This window comes from Mytilus californianus, unplaced genomic scaffold, assembly GCF_021869535.1.
Source record: "Mytilus californianus isolate M0D057914Y unplaced genomic scaffold, xbMytCali1.0.p SCAF_3, whole genome shotgun sequence".
NCBI lineage: Eukaryota > Metazoa > Mollusca > Bivalvia > Mytilida > Mytilidae > Mytilus > Mytilus californianus.
In genome coordinates this window covers 74,184,948-74,209,475 of record NW_026262679.1, presented here as the reverse complement: position 1 = coordinate 74,209,475, position 24,528 = coordinate 74,184,948, and the positions used below count along the sequence as shown (strand labels likewise).

The 24,528-nt window shown below is 31.3% G+C and overlaps 1 protein-coding gene across 3 annotated transcripts in view; it reads right to left on the bottom strand.

The window, feature by feature from the left end:
* The window catches only part of LOC127735075 (uncharacterized), a 104,337-nt gene that overhangs the window by 29,792 nt on the left and 50,017 nt on the right, over positions 1 to 24,528 (bottom strand). For 2 of the 3 annotated variants that reach the window (XM_052245166.1, XM_052245167.1), the window contains 4 exons: positions 22,269 to 22,374; positions 11,565 to 11,678; positions 5,249 to 5,369; positions 3,237 to 3,305 (listed from right to left, as the gene is read on the bottom strand). In XM_052245166.1, the coding sequence (XP_052101126.1) occupies positions 3,237 to 3,305; positions 5,249 to 5,369; positions 11,565 to 11,678; positions 22,269 to 22,374 (410 nt within the window). Of the gene's footprint in view, positions 1 to 3,236; positions 3,306 to 5,248; positions 5,370 to 11,564; positions 11,679 to 22,268; positions 22,375 to 24,407; positions 24,497 to 24,528 lie in introns of those variants that run through there. The other variant, XM_052245168.1, reaches the window with a different exon arrangement.

The following is a 24,528-nucleotide window of genomic DNA, read 5'->3' as shown; positions in this document are numbered from 1 at the left end:
TTTAAGATATGAGCATTCAAACAAGAGGCTCTCAAAAGCCTGAATCGCTCACCTGTAATTTTTTGCTTAAATCTTTTATCAATGATTATTTTTGCTTTTCAATATATATTAATGAGTAGCTTAAAATGCCATTTAAATGTTCTTTGTATCTGTCATATTTTCTTCAAAAGCAAAAAAATGCATTTTACCCCTATATTCCATTTAAGCCATAGTTGCTATGTTTCTTGATGTACAAGGAAATAAAATACAAAATTTATACTAGATACTCTGAAACTCATTCAGCCCAAGTTTGGCTGAAATTGATTCAGCAGTTTCAAAGGAGAAGATTTTTAAAGTAAGCAAACTAGATGAACAAATTGTGACAAATTGTCTTTAAAGGGCAATAACTCCTTAAGGAGTCAATTGACAATTTTGGTCATAAAAAGTTATTTGTAGATATTACTTTCAATGCTGAACATTTTTGCTGTTTACGGTTTATTTTTATCCATAATAATATTCAAGATAATAACTGAAAACTGCAAAATTTCCATAAAATCATTAATTCGGGGCATTAACCTAAAAATCAGATACCCAATTTGGCTGATAATTTCAGGGCAGGTAGACCTTGACCTAATGAATACTTTAACTTCTTGTCTGATTTGCTCTAAATGCTTTAGTTTCTGAAATATAAGTCAAAAACTGCATTTTACCCAATGTTCTATTTTTAGCCATGGCGACCATGTTTTCTGACGAAATAGAAAATAATACACAAACTTTATTCTACATGACCTAAAAATCATTCAGCTTAAGTTTGGTTTAATTTGGTTCAGTAGTTTCAGAGGAGAAGATTTTTTAAAGTTAGAAAACATGATTAACAAATTGTGTAAAATTGTCCTTAAAGGGCAATAACACCTTAAGGGGTCAATTGACAATTTTTGTCATATAAACTCATTTGTAGATTTTACTTTGCTGAACATTTTTGCTGTTTACAGTTTATCTTTATCTGTAATAATATTCAAGATAATAACCAAAAACTGCAAAATTTCCTTAAAATTACCAATTTACTTGCAGCAACCCAACAATGGGTTGTTAGATTCATCTGAAAATTACAGGGCTGATAGAACTTGACCTTGTGAACATTTTAACACCCATGTCAGATTTGCTCTAAATGCTTTAGTTTTAGAGATATAAGCCAAAAACTGCATTTTACCCCTATGTTCTATTTTTAGCCATTGCAGCCATGTTTTTTGACGAAACAGAAAATAAAACACAAGATTTATTTTAGATACCCTAAGGATCATTCAGCTTAAGTTTGGTTGGAATTGGTTTCAGAGGAGAAGATGTTTGAAATAGTTTACACCGGACAGACGACGGACATCAAGTGATGGCAAAAGCTCACATTTCCTTTGGAAAGGTGAGCTAAAAATTAGTTAAAATCATCATTTAAGGGTGAAAACTCTTACAGGAGTAAGATCTTTGTTTCAGTCATTTAGCATTTGTGTTGGTCTTAAATTGCTGATCATTTTTACTGTTTCTCTCTTTCTTTTATAATTTCCAAGATATGTGCCAGAAATGTGCTTTGCCGAGCGCAGATGGATAAGACCACAGAGGTCCAACCCTGAACAGTTGGGGCAAAAATGGACACAATATTCAAGCTTGATACAGTCTGAATTTGGATTGTAATTAAATATTTGACACATTATAGGTTTCTGACACAGAATAAATGTAGTCAAAGAACTTGAAATTGGTTATATGATTTGAATTTATATTCAATTGAAGATTTCTTACTGTTGTGCAATACACTGTGCTGTTGCGCAATACTTAGTAAATCTGTTTTCAGACTATATACAAAGAAATAGCAAAATAAATTGTGACTCCCAATTTAGTTTTTTGAAAAATTGATAATTTCGTAAATCTTGAGGAAAAAAAATTGACCATTCCATACACCAAATATAGTTGACCTACTACTTATAGTATTTGAGAAACAGACCTAATCACATAACTTTAACCTTGATCACTGATCCATGAAATGAGGTCAAGGTCAGGTGAACTCTGTCTGATGGACATGTAGAAGTTACAAGGAACCCATATACCAAATTTAGTTATCCTATTACTCAAAATAAGTGAGAAAATCACATGACAAAACAAAATCAATTTTTTTTCCAAGCAGTTGCTGAACCATGAAAATGGGGTCAAGGACAATGGACATATGGTTGATGGAAACTTCGTAACATAAGGTACATGTATCTGCATACAAGATATGAAGCATCCAGGTCTTCTACCTTCTGAAATATAAAGCTTTATATAAATAGTTTACGCCGCCGAATAGTATTACCTATGTCTCGATTACTGCTTTTGTCGCAGGTGAGACAAAAATGTGTAAAAATTAACATCTTTGGTTAGGTTAACATATTTGTAAATCTTATTGTTCTGTTTTTTTCTGCTGTTTACAAATTCTTTCATACTATATAGTTTCTATTTTGGTGGGGCACCTTTAAGATTGTTTAGTCCAAGTTTGGTTATACATGTACATGTAAATGGTTCTGTGGTTTAAGGTTGTTGTTTTTTTAAGTTAAGGATCACCAAGGATTACAACAACAACAACAGATTTCAATACTGGTGATGCCAATACCTCAGATAGCCCATCTTTGCCTATCTAGACAATAGTTATGCATATGCAACAAGGAGTGCAAAATTAGTGGTCTTACTGTGACTTGACTGTAAGTGTTGCTCTCCACCTATTGCAGTTTATTCCAAATTCTGATTTAACATTTTTTTTAGCAATTAAAAAATTACTACATATCACCTTTAGTATGACAATTACAGTAATGATGTGCATAGAAATTCTTTGAATGATTGTCATAATATCAATGAAGTGGAATTAAAGTCTAATAGGATTGTAAGTATGCTTTATATTACATGTATCACCTTGCACTTTCATGACTTGACTGTATTTATCTACAGCAGTTTATTAAAATTTCTGACCATTTGAACAGTTTGGTTTAATAAACAAATTGCAATTTGGTCAGAATTTGGAACAAACTGCAATAGGTGGAGAGCAACACTTACAGTCAAGTCAGTAACACAACCAAAATTTTGTAACTTAAAATCAGAATTTATGTTTTGATATACTCTATGATTATTTTATTTGCACAAAAGAAAGGGGATCAGACATATTTTTTCTTTCCAATGAATTCTTCTCCTTCAAGCTCTTGTATTTGATCAAGATTTCCCATAATCTAAGTTTGCAGATTTACCTTTCTTGAGACCACAGGTAAACAGACCCTACATTAGTTGCCGTCAAACATTCTCCAGGAATATATGGACTGAAAATAAATATATTTATTAATAGTACAGAAGCACACGTATTTGTTTTGGTAAAACACGCATGTTTGTTTACATCAACAAGTGTTTTAGAATACCTGTAATGTTGTCAACGTATATTTGTTCCGCCTAACAGAAGTTCCCCTGGAAACTTTGTTATAAACAATGTCATAATATCTGTTCCTGTTGGAACAAATATTCCATACCCTTATTCCGTAAGGAACAAATACTGTAATATTTGCTCCAATGGAAATAATATTACAGAATATTTCTTCCACTTGGAACTTATATTATGAAGGAACTTCTATTTCATGACAAAGTTTACAATGGTTTCCAATTGGAGGAAATTTGTAGCATTGCAGGTATAATTCTCCGAAATTAAACAGGTATTCTATGTATCGTATGATTTGGCTCGTGTTTCTTGTGCTTGCTGTTCCATATAGATTAAATGTAATTTATAATGTTATTATTCAAAGTTCTGCCTTACGCTGAATAGCACATTCCTTACTACTTCCTTGCCTGTTTTTAAGCCCCCCCCCCCTGTGGACAGTAAGGGTTATTTATAATGCATTATTATGCTTAATATTAACTTTGTATTTCTTGTTTTGTAGATTGATGTATATTTGTATGTTTTGACTGTATAGCTGTGATTGAGCCTTATTTGCATGACTGTTTTGATACCTTAGTAACAACTGAGAATGGGCTGTAGTGTGCTTGAAAAGACAAATGAACTGTTTGAGTTATATTATACATTGGATAATAATAATGCTACTCTTACAAGGAGAGCTCATTTCTGATACATGTGTTGAGTTTTATTGTATAAATAATTAATGTTAGTTTAAGTTTGGCGAACTAGAACATAAAGAAATAGAATTAAGTAGTGGTGATAGACAACACTTCTGATACAAAAATATTTGCAAGGTCATATATTTTTTAGTTCTAATTTTTTAACTAATGGTTGTAAAGAATAAGCATATGCTTATGAGACTTTTCCTTTTTTTACCTTTACCATTCATCCACACTGTATAACCTTAAATTCACTCTTGTTTTTATCTTTAATGTATGAAAATAATAGTTATTTATTGGACAAAATGGACAGACTGACAAAATCCTTCGACTACTACCACAAAGGACAAGTGAAACTAGAGGAAATGTAAATAAAATCAGAAAATAGTACCCCCGTGCTACCCCGTAAAGCAATGCAATCAATTAGGGAAACCTCAAATATGATATAGATCAAAAACAAGATAGAGGGGGCAAACAGGGATTCTGAGAAAGTTTAAGTAATACTAAAAAGTGGTTAAAGAGTTATGACAATAAAATGAATTTGAATTATTAAGGATAAATTCAAAATATCATTGTTGACCTTTCATCAATCCGACGCCGGACTTTTTAAAAATTCTAGTACAAAATACTGTTTTTACATGTGACAAAAAAGAAGACTATTTTTCGCATTACAATCACCTACTTTCATTAAATTTGTATTACTGTGGATTCATTAATTTTCGTGGGTACCAATTTTCGTGGATTGGGGAAACTTTGTATTTTCGTGGATATTTGTGGTTTTACTGCATATACAAGCCTATACAAAATTTGTACTTCGTTGAACATTTAAATTTGTGGTTCACCTGTAACCACGAAATCAACGAAAAATTGGTATTGCACGAATAATAATGAATCCACAGTAACTTCTGAATCCATTTTTTTTTTTTAAATATGGAATCAAATAAAATAAATGTAAAAAGAAGATGTGGCATGACTGCCAATGAGACAACTCTCCACAATAGACCAAATGACACAGAAATTAACAACTATAGGTCACTGTACGTCCTTCAACAATGAGCATAGCCCATACTCCATAGTCAGCTATAAATGGCCAGAAATGACAAAAGTAAAACAATTTAATGCCAGTTTCCTGCCTTATTTAGAAAAAAAATATACTAACCTTAGACACTGTGATGTGGGATGAAATCTCTCTAACTGTAATTCACCAACAAGTGGTGGATTCAAATCATCTTCGTATCTATACATCTTGCATTTTGTTGAATGCCTGGATACAATAAAACCTTATAGAGACAACAGAAAAATACTCAATTATGAAAATTTTTATATGATGACTCAAGTCATTTATTTATTTTAAGGTATCCAAACTTCTTTGCTTTTGATAAACATAGCTAAATTTTTTCATTATTACTCATTGGGTACTTATTTTCTTGTGTATATTGTGTATCTTGGGTATCGGTGTACCACAAATTAAAGTGTTCAAAAATTTTCAAATTTCTTAGATGTTTGTATAATGCATAATTTGCCTAAACTGCAAGCATGAACAAAATTTCAATTTTTCCTCCTCAAATCCCCAAAATTTGTAGACATTTTATAGTTAACAATTTATCATATTCTGTTTTTAAATTGGATGAAAAGAATCAAACAGTTCACCAAAACCATGAGTTCACTTCTCTGTTTTCATCAAGCAATTACCAGGTTATTATATGTATCAAATGTCTCAACTATAGCTGTTGCTATAAAAGTAAGGAGATGTAGTATGATTGCAAATGAGACAACTATCCACCTTAGTCTACATGACGTGGTTGTAAACAACTACAGGTCAAAGTTCAGCCTTCAACAATGAGCCAAACCCATACTGTATAGTCACCTTTGACAGGTCCCAACATTACAAAATGTAAACAATTCAAGGTAGAAAACCAAAAGCCCGATTTAAGAAAACACAAATATGACAGACAGCTTCTTTTGTTATAACGACCGCTAAATTATTGTCCTGACATTGGATGGGCAAATAAAGAATGTGGCAGGGTTACACATGATTGTGAGCATTCAATCCTCATCCAACCTAGAAGAGTGGTTTAAGAGCATAAAATAAGAATGCACTGCAAAAATAAGTTTGAAATGACACTGACTGATCAGATTGGCACGAAACAATGTCCTTTCAGTTATTGACACTGAAAAGTCTCTCCTGCTAAAAATTATGATTGACTTTTATGCTGAGTCAATGAGATCAAAGTCTTACTACAAGTATCAGAAAAACTTGGCATAGTCATTTCTTATTTTATAAAGATGTGAACATTAGATGAACTCTGTCAGATGGACAAGAAAACTATTTCATAATTCTAAATATCAAACATACGGTAGATTAATTGACAAGGCAAAAAAGATATTAACACCTTACATTGATTCTATATAGGAGACCAGACAAAATTAAATTAAACTTCAAACTCATATCATTGATATTTTATATAACGAACTCTTTAACTCATTCTGAGCTTTTATATACGGTTCTCTTTAGCTTCTGTATTATGGAATAATTTGATACTGTAAATTTTTTGTCCTTAAGGGCAATAACTCGAATAATTTGATACTGTAAATTCAGAAATTATTGCGAGGTTTTTATCAATGTGAATAATGCCAAGTATTGCAATAACAATTCTGATATTTGATAAACATATATGTATGAAACTTTTCCCTAAATCGCAATAATTAATCTCACATTTTTACTCAGTCTTCAAAAATCACCATAATAAATGCATGCAATAATTTCTGAATTTACAGTATTTGAACTGGAACTTTATCAGGAGGAGTTGTACCTTGTAAGCAGTTTTCAGATCTGCCAGACGACCTATTCTCAAAATTGTTAAAAAACAAGAGGCTCTCAAGAGCCTGAATCGTTCACCTGTAATTTTTTGCTTAAATCTTTCATCAATGATTATTTTTACTTTTCAATATATATTAATGAGTGGCTTAAAAATGCCATTTAAATGTTCTTTGTATCTGTCATATTTTCTTCAAAAGCAAAAAATTGTATTTTATCCCTATGTTCCATTTTAGCTATAGTGGCTATGTTTCTTGACATACAAGGAAATAAAATACAAAATTTATACAAAATACTCTGAAACTCATTCAGCCCAAATTTGGCTGAAATTGATTGAGCAGTTTCAAAGGAGAAGATTTTTTAAAGTAAGCAAACTAGACAAACAAATTGTGAAAAATTGTCTTTAAAGGACAATAACTCCTTAAGGGGTCAACTGACAATTTTGGTCATATAAAACTTATTTGAAGATCTTACTTTGCTGAATAATTTTGCTGTTTACAGTTTATCTTTATCTATAATAATATTCAAGATAAAAACCGAAAACTGCAAAATTTCCTTAAAATCATCAATTATGGGGCAATAACCTAAAAATCAGATACCCGATTTGGCTGATAATTTCAGGGCAGGTAGACCTTGACTTAATGAATACTTTAACTTCTTGTCTGATTTGCTCTAAATGCTTTAGTTTTTGAGATATGTCAAAAACTGCATTTTACCCTATGTTCTATTTTTAGCCATGGCGGCCATGTTTTCTGAGGAAACAGAATATAAAACACAACCTACATTCTAGATACTCTAAGAATCATTCAGATTAAGTTTGGTTTAATTTGGTTCAGTAGTTTCAGAGGAGAAGATTTTTTAAAGTTGGAAAACATGATAAACAAATTGTGTAAAATTGTCCTTAAAGGGCAATAACTCCTTAAGGAGTCAATTGACAATTTTGGTCATATAAAACTTATTTGTAGATCTAACTGTGCTGAACATTTTTGCTGTTAACAGTTTTTTTTCTATAATAATATTCAAGATAACCAAAAACTGCAAAATTTCCTTAAAATTAGCAATTTAGTGTCAGCAACCCAACAATGGGTTGTTAGATTCATCTGAAAATTTCAGGGCTGATAGAACTTGACCTTAATGAACATTTTTACCATATGACAGATTTGCTCTAAATGCTTTGGTTTTTGAGATATAAACCAAAAACTGCATTTTACCCCTATGTTCTATTTTTAGCCATGGCAGCCATGTTTTTTGACAAAACAGAAAATAAAACACAAAGTTTATTCTAGATACCCTAAGGATCATTCAGCTTAAGTTTGGTTGGAATTGGTTCAGTAGTTTCAGAGAAGATGTTTGAAATAGTTTACACAGGACGGATGATAACAGACGAAGACGGAAAAGTGATGGCAAAGGCTCACCGTTCCTTTAAAATATGAAATATCTTTTAACAGATAATCTTCTTTGCAAAAATATTTTCCTTTATTTTTTAATTGGGACACACATATTTTTAAAATCATTTTATTTATAAAAAAACAAAATTTTATATTGAAAGTGCTTATGGTAATGAACAGAATGGAGTGCTCAAAAACTTAGTTGTGGAAAAAAAGTACATTTTGGGAAACTTTATCATGTTAGGACTATATAGAATTAACACTACAATATTTGGTGACTGGAAAGAGCTTAGGATTTTGTATGTTTATGATTTTTTACAATTTTTTTTTTTTTTTTTTTCAATATGAAGCAATGATTAAATTTTTTGAAATTTCAGTGTAGAAAGCTTCTAATGCAATTATCTTGATAAATAATGGTAATAAGATATTCTGTGTTTGTTTTGATGTTTCAAATAGCTTAGTTTAACAGATAATTTCTTATTTGATGTACCATTATGGTTTAGAAATAACTTTTAATCAGCATGATTACCTGGCTAAACAATCTACCATATTGAATTTTTTCTCCTTTTTCATTAAAAGAATCACTTTTATATTTTTCATGCGTCATCTGTTTTCCCCCTTATTAAGAAAAATTTACCACTGAAAAAGAACCTTTGGTTTCTGAAGTTTTTAAATATAAGCCAACGTGACAAATATGTTACAGAATTGTATAAATGTATCTCGTAAGTTCACTCACTATAAAAGTATATATATACATTAAGGACTTACAATAGCTACAGGGGAGGTCATAATTTCTCTAACGTAAAAATTTATTTTTCATGACGTAAAAATGTGACATATTGGGAAAAGATGTATTTTTCCACCAATTTTAATGGTCTTGAAAACGAGTACATGGATCCCTGTTTTTTAAAATGACATTTGGCTTAATTATTTAGGATTATTTGTACTTGTTTTTATGGAAAAATCATCAATGAATTTTTTTTTCAAATTATACAAACATACAGAAACAAATGCCGGGTTTCATTTTTAAAATAATGAAAATGGTTTAAATGAATTATTTCCAAAGAACTGTTACACAATTAATATCATACTAAAGTACAAATGATATTCTAAATGTTTTTACAAATATCTGCATGTGTTTATCTTTTGAAACAAAAATGTTAGCCATCTGCCCAAAGAATAGAAATGTATGAAAAACAGAAACTTTAAAGAAAATAGTAAAATTTAGAAACTATTTATCCCTAAAAGTAGCAAATGAAGGTATATTTTTCATTGCATATTTGAATTTACTAGGTAAATAAATAGCTTGTATGCTAATTAACATTAAGAAACAAGGTCATGTTTTTCTCTGACTGATAATGACTTCTTTACATTAAATCCATTGGATGTTGGAGGTGTACTGATTGATATTTTAGACATAGATGCATGATTTTTTTCTATTAGTTGTTATTGGCATTGAACTAGCTGTCAGTAACTGCTAGTATTCTCGGATCTGTACTTGGTGTCTCTTTTGTTGTGGGATGTATAAATACCCTGCCACGTTCGGTCTATGTTTTTGTTAGATGTTTTTCTGCTTTGTATCGATCTGATGAGTTAAGCCCTTTTCAACTGATTTTTATAGTTTGTGCTAATGTTTAACTGTTACACCACTGTCCCAGTATAGTTGAGGGTTTGGCGCCAGCAAATTTGTTTAACCCGGCTACATTCTGTATGTGCCTGCTCCAAGTCAGGAGCCTGTAGTTCAGTGGTTGTTGTTTGTTGCTGTATATTATATCTGTTTTTTGTTCATTGTTTTGTACATAAATCAGCTGGTACTGGTCTTCCTCATTGTTAAAGGCTGTACAGTTACCTAAAGTTGTTAACTTCTATGTCATTTGGTCTCTGGTGGAGAGTTGTCTCATTGGCAGTCATACTATATCTTCTTATTTTTATATCATAAATGTTCATAAAAAAATCAGCATGGGATCAAAACTGTATTGTATGCCCTTAAAGCTTTGAACACAGAAATCTTTTTCAGAAAGGTTTAAATTTTTTGGCAAGCTATTTGATACGACCTCTTAATATGCAAAGACATTATGGGGAACCCAGCTTCATTGTGGTCAAAAAGGACTTTTATACACCCTTTTAAAAGGGTCATTTTTATTGCTTTGCATATATTGATTTCAGTGTCATGGATGGATACCCATATCTTTTCTATTCTATTATAGTCAAATTAAACTTTTAAAGGTGTATTACCACCAAAAGGTCACTTCCAGTTTCATGTTAAAAAGTGACGAAAAAAAATGTTTCTTTGAATTAGACAGTTATAGGAAATTAACCATGCATTTCATTGTAGAAATGTTTTTTGAGTCATATACATATATCTTGGGTGTTTCAAAGGACCAATCTTTTTAAATTTGGTGTATCTATAAAATATTTTGGAAACTTGAGGTGACCTGGCTACTAAAGCTTGTAAACAGGAATAAACGGGTGAAAAGTTGCTTAGTTTACTTCTGGTGAATGATATTTTATTATATTCAATAAAATTTTGTATGAAATTTTCACTGCTGTACTGGACATGCTCAAACTTTATTCTTGCAAAGTATTTATGTAATTGAAATAAAAAGGTAAATTCTGCACAATTTTTTTTTAAAGTGCCAATCTGTGGAAGGAGAAAACAATGTTGGTAATTTACCCCCAAAAGGGACATATTTTGATAAATGTTTGAAAAAGCCTACAGTTTTCTGAAAAACTCATATATTATGGCCATGTTTCTGAATTTTTTTAAATAAAAGACAAACATGCAAGTATACAGGCTTGATATTTCACAAACATTAATCCCCATGTTATACATTTTGGTTAAAAAATAAGATTCAAATTATTACTGAAATTGTATGCCTTATGAGATCTTAAATCAACATAAATTTTACAATGAATTTAAAGACATCAAACAAAACCTTTGGAGCAACTGCTTCTGAACCAAATCCTAATGTACAGATGAGAGGTTAAAGGATTTTTTCGTGAAGTTGGGATTGGACCTCTATTTTTAGGCGAATTTGGGATTTATACCAATCAGGACTAAAGAATTAAAGATTAATTTTCAGGTTCCTGGACAAAATGCTTTATTTTTCAGGAATTCAGGAGTTAGCGTTTATTTTCCCGGGAACTCTGGATGACACCCTCTCTTACCCCCATCACAGATATATGGTTTGACAAGGGTAAATTATAAGCCAGCCCTAAATATTGCTGGATCATTCAAAATTATAATAGTTAAAAAATATAATACCAACCTTCACCTCTGGTACTGCCAGCAGTGGTTCCATATATTTCTTCACCAGTATCTATATAACCAATGTTTTTTACAGTCGCACATTCCATGTCATCATATTCCAAATATGATAGTTCTTACAGTTAAAGAAGAAATAATCTTATCTTTATAGTTTATATATAGTGTAACAAATAATGCATGCAGATTAAAAAATGATTATGAATATTTATTTTTTTCAATGTATATCTTTCATTTCTCCACCTAAGACGGTTTATATTTAAATTTGAAAATAAAAACTACTGTGTTTTCTGAAGATTTATAATATTTAAATATAGTCAACTTCAGGAGTAGAAACCATTATACAGTTTACCTTTGTAGATTTTTTTTCAGAATGATTATTTAGACATTATATGACAAACCTTGACATTTTTTTTTGACATAGTGTGACATTGGTAAAATAAGAGCAAAACAAGGACAATTGATGTCAGTATTTTATATTGACTAATGACAACAGCGTATAACAATAAAAGTTCTCTGTCCCACATTCAGTTTTAAGCTGTAATAATTAGCATTTACTATACTTCTAGAGAATGGAAAAGGGGAATGTGTCAAAGAGACAACCACCAAACCAAAGAGCAAATAACAGCCAGAGGCCAACAATGGGTCTTCAACATAGGGAGAAAATCTTGCACCCTGAGGCAGGCGTCAGCTGGCCCCTAAGCATGATGTATACTAGTTCAGCAAAATGGTCTCATGGTTCTTTTTTTATTGTTATTTCAAAATTCAGGCATGTTTCTTCCACTTAAAACAACATTATTTCTGTACTACAGATTAAGTGGCAATTTAAAACCAAGAACATGCAGAAACTTAACGTTCTGGATGTGTTGATATGAATAAACTTTTTTGAAGCAACTACGTCCAGTGACCAATCTAAGATTATCAAAAATTACGAAAAAAGTTGCAAAACATTCATATTTTAAGCTTGATCAATTAGCTGTCGAGGAACAGATGGCTATAAACAGAACTGGTTTCCTTTAAGTACTGTGAATTCAGAAATTATTGTGTGCATTTATTATTGCGATTTTTCAAGAATGGACAAAAATGCGAGATTAATTATTGCGATATCCTATATCATGAAATTCTGCATATAAATATATGTAACAGACATCAGAATGCGAGTTCTTATTATTGCGATAGTCACCCAGTTGCATTATTGGTATTAATAAAAACCTCACAATAATTTCTGAATTTACAGTAAGTAATATTCATTTAGGCCCAATGTCTTCAATGAATTTTAACATTTCGAATATCAAGCACAAGTAATACAATAAATTTACTGATTTATTTATATAAGGAAAATCAGGAATATATGTCAATGAGACAGCAACCCAACAACACATAAACTGTTGACATCGAGATATGTGTCATGTTTTGAAATTTTGATGGTATAATGCAAAAGTTAAAATTAAAATGACAATATTTAAACATGTTAACTATGCAATATTCAAAGTCAATTAACCATGACTAAGGTGCAGGGTCAAATAACGTCCACGGAAATTTGAAATGCCAATGCCAAGTGAACTGCATACCAAATACCACTGACTTATCACTGACTTATCATAAGCAGTTCTCTTTAAACTAACGTAAACACAAACTTTAACTTGTAAACTATGTAAATGTGTAAAAGTCTTGATGAGAGTGTAGGGCCATATAATCTCCATTGAAATGAGACTTGCAAATGCCTATACAACTACATACCAAATATCATTGACTTATCATTAGTCGTGCATCTTGAACTGATCTAATCACAAACATTAACATGTAAATAGTGCAAAACATTCAAAAGTCAATGAACCATGACTGAGGGGGGAGCCAAAAAATCTCCATGGAAATGAGATGTGCCAATGCTAATACATCTGCATGCCAAATATCATTGACCTACTACTTAAAGTTCCCCTTAAATTGACCTTATCACTTACTAAAACATGTAAACTAAGGAATAGTTTTCAAGTCAATAGACCATGACTGGGAAGGCAGGGCAAAATAATCTCAATGGAAATGAGATGTGCCAATGCTAATACAACTGCATACCAAATATCATTGACCTACCACTAATGGTTCCCCTTAAACTGACCTAATCACAAGTTAATACATGTAAACTAAGCAAAAGTTTCAAAGTCAAAAGACCGTGACTCACGGAGTGGGGCCAAATAATCTCAATGGAAATCAGATGTGGCAATGCTAATACAACTGCATACCAAATATCATTGACCTACCTTTATAGGTTCCCCTTAAACTTGACCTAAAAACCTAAAAACTAATAAAGGCCTGCCTTCACTACAAAAAATCACCATTTTTTAAACTATTATTTGTACTAACTTTTTTACAGAGGGAGGAGGAAGAGACAAGTGAGCTAACTACATATTACAAACTGAAATTAATTTTGCTATAATCGATTTTTTATTTGCAATGTAGTTAAACATATGACATAGTATTTTTTAATTGACTAGAACTACCATTTCTCATATGACTGTCTCGTATATCTACAGTAAATAGTTCTGTTCGACTGGAACCAAGCAAAAATCCATTTATGGACATATTTTCATTCATTAGTTCATCCTCTTTAGAATCAGTTGGACTAACAAAATTACTTTTCATAGCATTTCTGATAGGTTTATAACAAAGCCGAATCATTATTGGGTTCACTGTGGCAACAAAGCAATGATAAAAAATGGCAGCAATTCTTCCTTGCATTTCCTTGTTTTCAGAATTGTTCATTAGTGAGATAAACACCCACTGCAATCCCCAAAAACAAGTCAATGATAAATTAATGGCTATATTACGTAGCATGCCATGAAAAAACTCTTTCTGAACACTCTTGGTCATATTTTTTATTGTTCGTTTCTCTTTACGATTAAAATAAGCAGCAAACACAGCCACAGAGAAGAGACATAGGATGCAAATGAAGAAGAGAATTCCTCTTATGATTATTCCTATTGTAAGATAAGGATTATTACTAGAAAATATTCCATTTGCACATGTTAATGGTCCACTCATAAATTTCACTGGTTCAAAAAAAGATGTTACACACAATAAACTGGTTAAAATATAAATTCCAAAAGCTATCATCTTTGGTATTTTTGTTTCAAAAATAATTTCATATTTATATGGTAAAATAATAAAAAGTGCCTTTTCCACAGCAATTAATGTAAAGTTACCAATTTGGAATCCTCGAAAAAGTCGCATGAAAAAATAAAGCAAATGACACTCGACATAACTTATCCATATGCCACCATTTGACAATATGATGAATGATGAAAGAGAAAATATCAATAACATGATGCTGTCCCACATCAAGAGCATGACAACTAAGAAATGAGCTGGTGTTTGGAGGTTCTTTTTTGCACAAATTTGTCGTATTATCAGAAAATCTTGAATGAGAACAACAACATTCACTATGGATATTGTAACAAATTGTGTAATTAGTTCCATTGGAGTAGATTTCACTGAGTAGAAAGAGCGTTGAAATATTTCAGTTAGATTTAAATCCTCCTCAAATGTATTTGATAAATTGACATTAACTGAGACCATTTCTCCAATTTCCAATGGTTAATTGTATACCGTATGAATGTTTCACAATCAAGAGAATTAAAAATATATACTATTAATAAATTTCTAACTGATGCATCTTCTTAACAGTTTTTCTGTTGTTATACTTTTTTCTGTCTTCACACAGAAATTAACTTCGGACCACAAGGAATTTTCACTGCATGGAAATAAATTGTTTGAAACACAATTAAAAAAGATCAGATGTCATTCACTGGAAATAATACACCTGATCCTTTAGCATTTTATAGTATATATTCATAACTCCTATTCTATCTGATAAATCTTTAATGAATATAAATGGTCTTAGCAAAGCTGTCAATCAAACCAATACAGAAAACACAATCCGTGATTGGATGATAATTGTTTTATTATAAGTTAAAATCAAGTTCTCTTATGGCAAGTGATATATTAATATAGATTTATATATATTTATGTATATGTAATAATATTATCATTAAATCCAAAATCAAAAGCATTAATAATGAAAAATTATTCACATTAAACATATCAATCACTAAAGGAAACTGACACCAACTATAACTCAATGACTAATGAATTATTATTGAAAACAACGATATCAAATAAGAGGCAATGAAGTTGTTATTGGTATTCCAAGTGGCACTGGGGTTAATTTAAGGAAGACATTTTTTTAAGAGAAAAAAATCATGACAAAAGAGAAATGTTGAATGTTCAGTCTCTGAATAGTCAATACTTATATATATCCTAAAAGATTTCTATTAAAGTTCTTATTGAATATTCCATCAACATTCATTTTTACACTATTAACTTCTATTGACAAATAATAATTTATATGGCATGGGAACACCATTAATGTCCTTTGATTTTCATTGAATACAAATATAATATAGTTTCCTAATGTGGAGAGTGTTAAACTTGCAAATTTTTCAAATTCTGGCCTTTCTGATTAAACAAATCCCTATCGACCTAAAAAAATGGGTAGAGAGAAGAGAAACCAATATAGTTTTAAATGTGAAATTTTGGAACCCATTATTTAAGTTCATGATACTTTTCTTAAATTATTTCGCAAAATGCTGAACTGTACATTAAGCACTATTCTGAGAAAACCAGTTTAAATCTTTTTGCATGATCCCTTCTTGTATGATTTATCTAAGTTGATTATTGAAAGCTTTGCTTTAAAGGGGCACTAGCTACGAGATATATAAAAAATCTAATATATGATTTTTTTTTGTTCAATCATTAATGAAAGTGAAATAGTGAAATAATTATTCGCTTTTAGCTGCCAGTATGGTTCAATTTTGTCAAAATAAGCTATTAGAAACATTGATGATGAATTATTCAATTGCAAGTGAATAATTCTACCTCATTGAATCCATATTCATGTGAACTTCTATTTAACCCCTTAGCTAGAGATGGATAACATGTGAATTGTATGTGTAAAGTTATTTAAAGGAAAAGAATGTCAACATTGAAAGTGAAACAAAGGTAAATCATTTGATTGACTGATCCGATCCACAAAAAAACATTCTTATACAGGTAAAAACGATGATAAACATATATTTTTAATCTATAATATGAAATTAAACAGACCTAGTAAAATCCAATAACATGAGTTCGCTAAATCTATTTATACTTTTATTTATGTTTACATCGCTTATATGGTCATCGGATGACTTTGGAGGTCAACTCGATAGTTAATTATATGGCGTCTAGACTAAAATACACACGAAACGAAGCTACGTGTTATCATGCCCATGTCCTGTTAACTGTTTATTTTAGACTTTTAATAGTTTGGATAATGTTTTACATTGTTATAAATCAAATATGAGGATTTGAGTCAAATTGGTGAACATGAATTTGACAGCTAGTGCCCCTTTAATTTTGCAAATTTAGAAACTAAGTAGAGTGTTGGATTTGTCCAGTATAAAGAGACATTGGAGAAAAATTTAAAAGTTGTTGAGGGATCTAAATTCCTTTAAAATACAGGGGCAGATCCAACCATTTATGGTTCCTAACCAGGATAAAGGGGAGGTTCTAACTACATGTCCCCATTCAAATGCATTGATTGTCAAAAAAAAGGGGGGGGGGGGGGGTTCTAACCCCGGAACATCCCCCACCCCCCACCCCCCTGGATCCGCCACTGAAATAAAAATGTTAATTGATTCATTAATTATAGCTTGATTTATGTTCAGTGGGAAATATTTCATGCATATTCAGGATGATATGATGACGAAAGAAAATTACATATGATAAACAATCAGTTGGGACTATTATAAACACCAAAAAAGATATCATTTTTTTCTAGTCTGAAAAAAAAAGAGAAAAGGGCATTCAATTCCTTCTATTTTGAAAGAGAATCAATTAATGCTGCTTCTTTCCAAGAACAAGTTTTTTTGGCATTTAAGCTGAAATCAAAAATGACATTGTGGCATGTTTAAACAAAAATAAAAATCTCTTCAGGTGAATATGCATGCAATAATATATATTCTTTATTTGTTGCTATGTGATAGAAATGGGACCGAATTGTAACAGGGACAAGAAGGTAACTGGCTTAGTTTTCGGATCTACCCCATGGATGTGTGACAGACACAAGTTGATTATTTATTAGACATATAAACGGGGAAGCACTTTTAAATCAACTGTATTTACTATTGTACTAAAGCACACCATTACCATGGATAAAATTGACATCAATTTGTGTATTGAAATAATACACTATAATGGTCATTTGAAATAAAATGACAATGAACTTTTCCTTAATTGTTGTCTCAAAATCATACTAAAATATGTAGCAAAAAAGGGACTGCCTGGCTAGCAATAAATTAATATATCTAATGTCCATGTGAAATTGGAAAATGGCTGTCATATAAATTACTTTTATTAAATAGAAAATTTGAGTTAAATGAAAACGTGCTAATTTGTATGCAAGAATATATTTAGAATAACCATACATTGCCTCGAAATATAAAAAAAATATTTACAAAGCTTAGAAACAGGTAGAATGTGAGGCTTTGCCAAGCATTTTTATTACATCGGATGTGACCTTGAGAGGTCATACCGATGTTATGTTGCCGCAGATATTTCTGCACACGTCCCTTGAGCTTTTGACTGATAACCGAACGTGTTTCGTATAAATATGCAGATATTATCGAGTGCAAAATAACATTCCTTATCGCTTGTTATAAATTCGTTTCTTTAATGAATACTCATGAAAATATTTTTTAAGAACATAAATAAATAATATGAAAATGCTTTGTCGTGAGAATATATATTTTTGCGCCTGTCCCAAGTCAGGAGCCTCTGGTCTTTGTTAGTCTTGTATGTTTTTTAATTTTAGTTCATTTATATGTTTTGGAGTTTAGTGTGACGTCCATTTTTCACTTAACTAGCACAAAATTTTATTTAGGGGCCAGCTGAGGACCACCTCTGGGTGCGGGATTTTCTCGCTGCATTGAAGACCCATTGGTGGCCTTCGGCTGTTGTCTGCTCTTTGGTCGGGTTGTTGTCTCTTTGACATATTCCCCATTTCCATTCTCAATTTCATATAAGTAAAAAAATCATTAATATCTATGCACACATACCGAAAAATTGTGTTTGCGGATGAATATGTCATTTATATCATGTGTATTGAATAATTGTAAGGTGAACATATCTGTCTGGCAGGTTTCATAATACCGCCTGTCATTTATTCATCATCCAACATAACTTGCAGTCATCCGATGTTCAGTACTTCAGTACTTGGATCTTGTTTCTAGCAGAGTACAAATAAAATTTATATTTCGAGACAATTTATTGTTGTTCTCTTTAAACTGAAACTCTTACAACTGTTCCACATAAAACTGTTAGGGTAAAAACCATGAGTTTCGAAATTGGATGCAGACGACAAAAAGGTAATATACAGTCAGTGACTGTAAATCACAAATGAATATACTGCCAATGCCATTTGACGGTGCACATATATAGCACAGTTGCAATATAAATGTCCATAGCAAATCATGCCTCTTTCACACTATCACATTTCTATGACCCACAAAACACTATTTTGGCATATATTTTCAAAAGTTCAAATCATAATGAACATATGCACCTTCAACTTCATGATAAACTACATTAAACAAAAACTTTAACCTGATACAGGACAGACAAGCAAAGGGACAAAAAGATGATTGATTGTTGGTTGCTTAGCGTCCTGGAAAGGATGAACAGACAGAGAGATGATCAAACAGACAGTCCAGAAAACATAATGCCCTCTACAATTGTAGAATACTTTCATTCTTCCTGTTAATCCCTTCATTTAATGCAATGTTAATATAATGAATGGACAAAAAATATCACCAGAATTTAGCCTATTTCAGTATCATAAAAGCAGAAAATAAATTCCTGTAAAAATACCATGACAAAATCTGAAATTTATATGTTGACAGTGACTCTCAACAGCCCCTCATCTTAAAACTGTAAATCAATAATATTGAGGCAAAGGTGTCATTTTAGATAATAATAAATGAAATATGAGAAATAAATAATAAAAAAATCTATGATGGTGGTGAATAAAGGATGGCATGTACAAGTAAGAACACTCTAGAGGTCTTTAAAAGTGAAAATAAAATGGTATGAAAGGCATACTTTTTAAACTATTGAATATGAAAAATCACACAGTATCATGATCAATATTTATCAAGTTGCTTTCTCATGAAGATTCTCAAGACTTAAGTGAGTCAGATATCAATAATTATAATATAAATATGATCAGAATTTTGTATATTCTTTCAGCCTTCAAAATTCTTGCTCTTAAGGAAAAATTGCAAAATTGATTAAGTTGATTAAGCACCTGTCCTAAGTTAGGAACCTGATGTTTAGTGGTTGTCGTTTGTTGATGTGGTTCATAAGTGTTTCTCGTTTCTTGTTTTTTATAAAGATTAGACCGTTGGTTTTCCTGTTTGAATGGTTTTACACTAGTCATTTTTGGGGCCCTATATAGCTTGCTGTTTGGTGTGAGCCAAGGCTCCATGTTGAAGGCCATACTTTGACCTATAATGGTTTACTTTTACATAATTGTGACTTGGATGGAGAGTTGTCTCATTGGCACTCATAGCCTCATACCACATCTTCTTATATCTATATAAGTTGTCTCCTTATTTAATATTTAGATACACCTTTATGCGCAACAGCCTTACCAAAAAGTGATAGCACAAAATGAAAAGAGACTATGTCATATATATTAAAGGTCAAATATTTTTCAAGGTAATGCTGTTGCTTTTATCTTTTTATAGGAACTGGTAAAACTGGTCATTTTAGGCCAAATAATTAAATTTATAATTCTACTATTATTTGCATATCTACAAATACTTGAATGTGTCCGTTAGAAATGTTTTCCAGGGTTTACATATTTTGAAAGACCATGTTACAAGAAAATTGAAATTGAAAAGTTTTGATTGAGAATTATAAGGATTAAACACAATCTTTTTAGGTTACTGATTTGTAAACCTTTGGACTTTATTCATTTTGTGAGTTACTGTGGATTCATTATTATTCGTTGGATACCAATTTTCGTGGATTTCGTGGGTACAGGGAAACCACAAATTTAAATGTTCAACGAATTGCAGACTTTTGGAAAACCATGAAATCAAATATCCACGAATTTGCAAGTTTTCCTCAATCCACGAAAATTGATACCCACAAAAATAAATGAATCCACAGTAAATGGTCCTGTTTACACATCAATAACCTCTACAAAAATGTGTTTAATCCTATAGTGACATGACTATGACTCCACAGTGACATCATAGATGAAATTTCTGCTCTAAAGTGTTGAGACTACATCATCCTATATTTATTTATCAATAAAATTACCAAGTGGGAAAGTCGATCAAGGAACTAATACAAGTTTTATCCATTTTGTTATATCATAATCAGGGACATAATAATTGTGGATTTTATCACACATGTATATACAATTCCTCCTTCTATTATGATTCACATTAGAATCAGGAGTATATGAAGTTCATATACTCCTGATTCTAATGTGAATTATAATAGAAGGAGGAATTGTATATACATGTATGATTAAATCCATGAGATATGAAATGTCCGGCTGGCTCAAAAAAGTATGAATATGCTGCATCTGTTTAATTAAACCCAAATATGACCGAAATATCTTTGTGAAATAGATTGTCACAATTATAAACTATAATGCCCAAAACGGACATTTTTACCGATTGATAGTTGGTAAAAAAAAGTGAAATGACCGTTTTATGAAAATGCCTTGAATAACAAAGAGTGGCAAACCTATGATATTTGACCGTCTGAGGCTGAGAGCAGCCGGACTTTTTATATAAATTTCTGTCAAGTCCGGAATATATGACCATTTTGGAAGCCATGATATGAACCAATATACCATTGTGAACTTAAGGCACTGACTACAAAGTTATTACTGGAGTTCATGCATTTCATCCTTTCCCAATTAAGCTAGTATATCAGAACCAAAATTTATTGTAGAATATCAAATTGAGTGGGAAGAAAATCAGGAGCCTAAAACTTTATTGTGATCATATGCTTGGTGCTGTTTGAGTTTTCTTTGATCTCCATAGCTAAGTGTTGAACTCAATATACTATAGCCTAAACCTTATATTTTTAGAAATCAACTTGATAGTTATCTTTCAGCAAATAATCTATTTTATGGAAAAAAGAGAGGAAACTTATGAAAACAGAAGTGACCTGGAAAAGAATTAAAAAGTACAGAAAAAAACTTGCATGGTACATTCCTAATTTTAGAGCAGACGGTTTCCAACCAAATACATTGTACTTTGATCAATCAGGAATCAAGGAAGGATTGCTTCTGGTGTCCATGTTTTACAACCAGATCAGAACAAAATGAGGACATTATATATAAGAATGTCCATAATTTTATTCTGAAAATTTTTATTCACATTGTCTATTTAGTTGCAGTGGAGACTATGAAAATGGGAAAGTAACTGGACAACACATGCAGATTGATGTTTGTCAAGAGATATAACAATACCTCTTACTGCTGCATTAAGTAAGAAAAGTGAAAAGTAATTTACTTAAGTTAACTAAGCTGATCAGATGACAGATATTATACATACCTTTTTTTCTTAATACTTTAAATAATAAAGGATACTGATTTCTTGAAAACTTCCTAATGGTCTGATTAAACATCCCGCTGACCCTGATGAACTTGAAGGCATGTAACCCAGACAACCATCTGCATAAAAGGAATTTACTTTCTGCAAAAAAAAATCTTTTTTTAATATCCAGTAGATATCACCATTACTGTTGCTAGTCAAAAGTTATTTCTTGGGAAAACCTAATAAACTACTCATTGTGTCTACAATCCTATATAAAATGGCTATACATGAAAAAATTAAGGTCAAAGTTAATAAAGGAAAGTAAATAGCAGCAGCATGTAAGTTTCAATATATTACAATATACATAGACAATATCCGTACATTTTACCAAAATATAAATTTATTTGTATGAGCTTTAGAAACAGGGAGGAAAGCAGGCTTGCCGAGCTTTTCTCTTGTTTCGTAGCCAGTACAAATGTATTTTCTATTTTCCTTCAATGTACAAATATTGTTTTTAATCCTGCAATTAAACATTTACTCTTAAAAGTATAGTTGTTTAACTTCCCAACAGTTGAATGTGTTTTTGAATGAAATCAATACAACTTATAAGCGGACTGCAATGAGGACCCCAAATTGAACTGTGAGGTAAACAGTAATTTGAATATAACCGTTAGCTCACAACAGATGTGATACCAGTAGAAGAAGTCTTTCGCTTCATGTTATCTGTCAACCTGTAATTGTATAGTACAATGGTCCATTGCAGGATAAAGTATTATACATGATCCTTATTTTAGTGCTCATCCTGATCGATTTTAACCTTGTATTCAACAGTACCAAATATGTCTTAAATTGAAGCAAACTAGCTCGACATGTACATCTTTTTATTACATGATTGATAACGGTCCAATTTAATAATAAACTTGACTGATTTATGACAGTGGGTGAATGAAAAGGAGATCAGAATGACCTTATTTCAAACAGATACTGACCTGCACACTAAAAGAGAGGCAAGAGATCCCAAAGTGACATTCTAACTCACAAGTTGAAAATAAACTGACAATCACATGCCAAAAAAAGAAAAAGACAAAAAGACAAACAACAGTATACAAAACACAACATAGAAAAGTAAAGACTGAGCAACACAAACCTCACTAAAAGCCAAGGGGTGATCTCGTGTGCTCCAGAAGGATAAGCAGATCCTGCTCAACATGTGGCACCCTTCATATTACTCATGTAACTACAAACCTGGTGATAAGTCTCATTTGGTAGGTCAAATTTGGGGAAAAAAAGGAGGGTGGGATTGTGGTTACTACAGATATTCTGTTACAAAGTCAACCAAATCGTGATGGCATCAGTAAAATTTTTGAAGGGATGATTTCAACTTCACCACTTAAAACTCATGGTTTAATTGCTTCCTTGTGATCATGAACATTCCCTCTTTTCGTCTTTAAAATAAGCTCATTTTTGTCTTAAATCAATTATCATGACTGCTTTAAAACCATAATTAGCATGGTACCCTTATATATTTCTACTGGTATTCTCATGTTGGTTAACACAGCTTATTATCAAAAGTTGGTGATTTTTCCACATTCATTTTCTAATTTCTTACTCTACTTCAGGTGTAGTATTCAGACTTCTCCTTCATAAATAAAGGTCAGACGGGGCTACCTTTCTAAGGATAACACATGAATATGATTGTTAAAGAAGCATTTAACTTATTTCTGGTGTTCACTGTGACTTGATAGTAAGTGTTGCTGATTTGACTGTATTTTTTCTACAGTAGTTGGTTAAAATTTCTGACCAGTTGAACAAAACATTTTAAATGCAATTTGGTCAGAATTTTGAAGAACTGTGATAGGTGGACAGCACATAATTTGGACAGTCTTCATGATAATCTTTTTAAAATTTATTTTAGATATGTCATTCGGACCTCGAAGTGAAACTCATAAACAAAGATAATGGCATTTTCACAGGCCTTAATAATTATCAAATATAATATAAATACGACGTATCACATAGCCATAATATTAGAATTTAAAATTCAATATTAAAACTTTTATAAACATATATCATACAATGATTTAAAATTATCTTTTTTAAATGCAATGAAGAACCACTAATTGTAACATTTTTAGTGACTCTAAAATATTTAAACCACACATATCATTGTAAAAATCTACGACTTAACATACCAAATCTTTGACTACCTATCCATTTGAACATACTTGTTCGTCCGTGTCATTTAAATGATATTTCAATTCATATTTCAAACATGCACAACTTTAAACTTTTACTTATCTAACCCTGTAACCA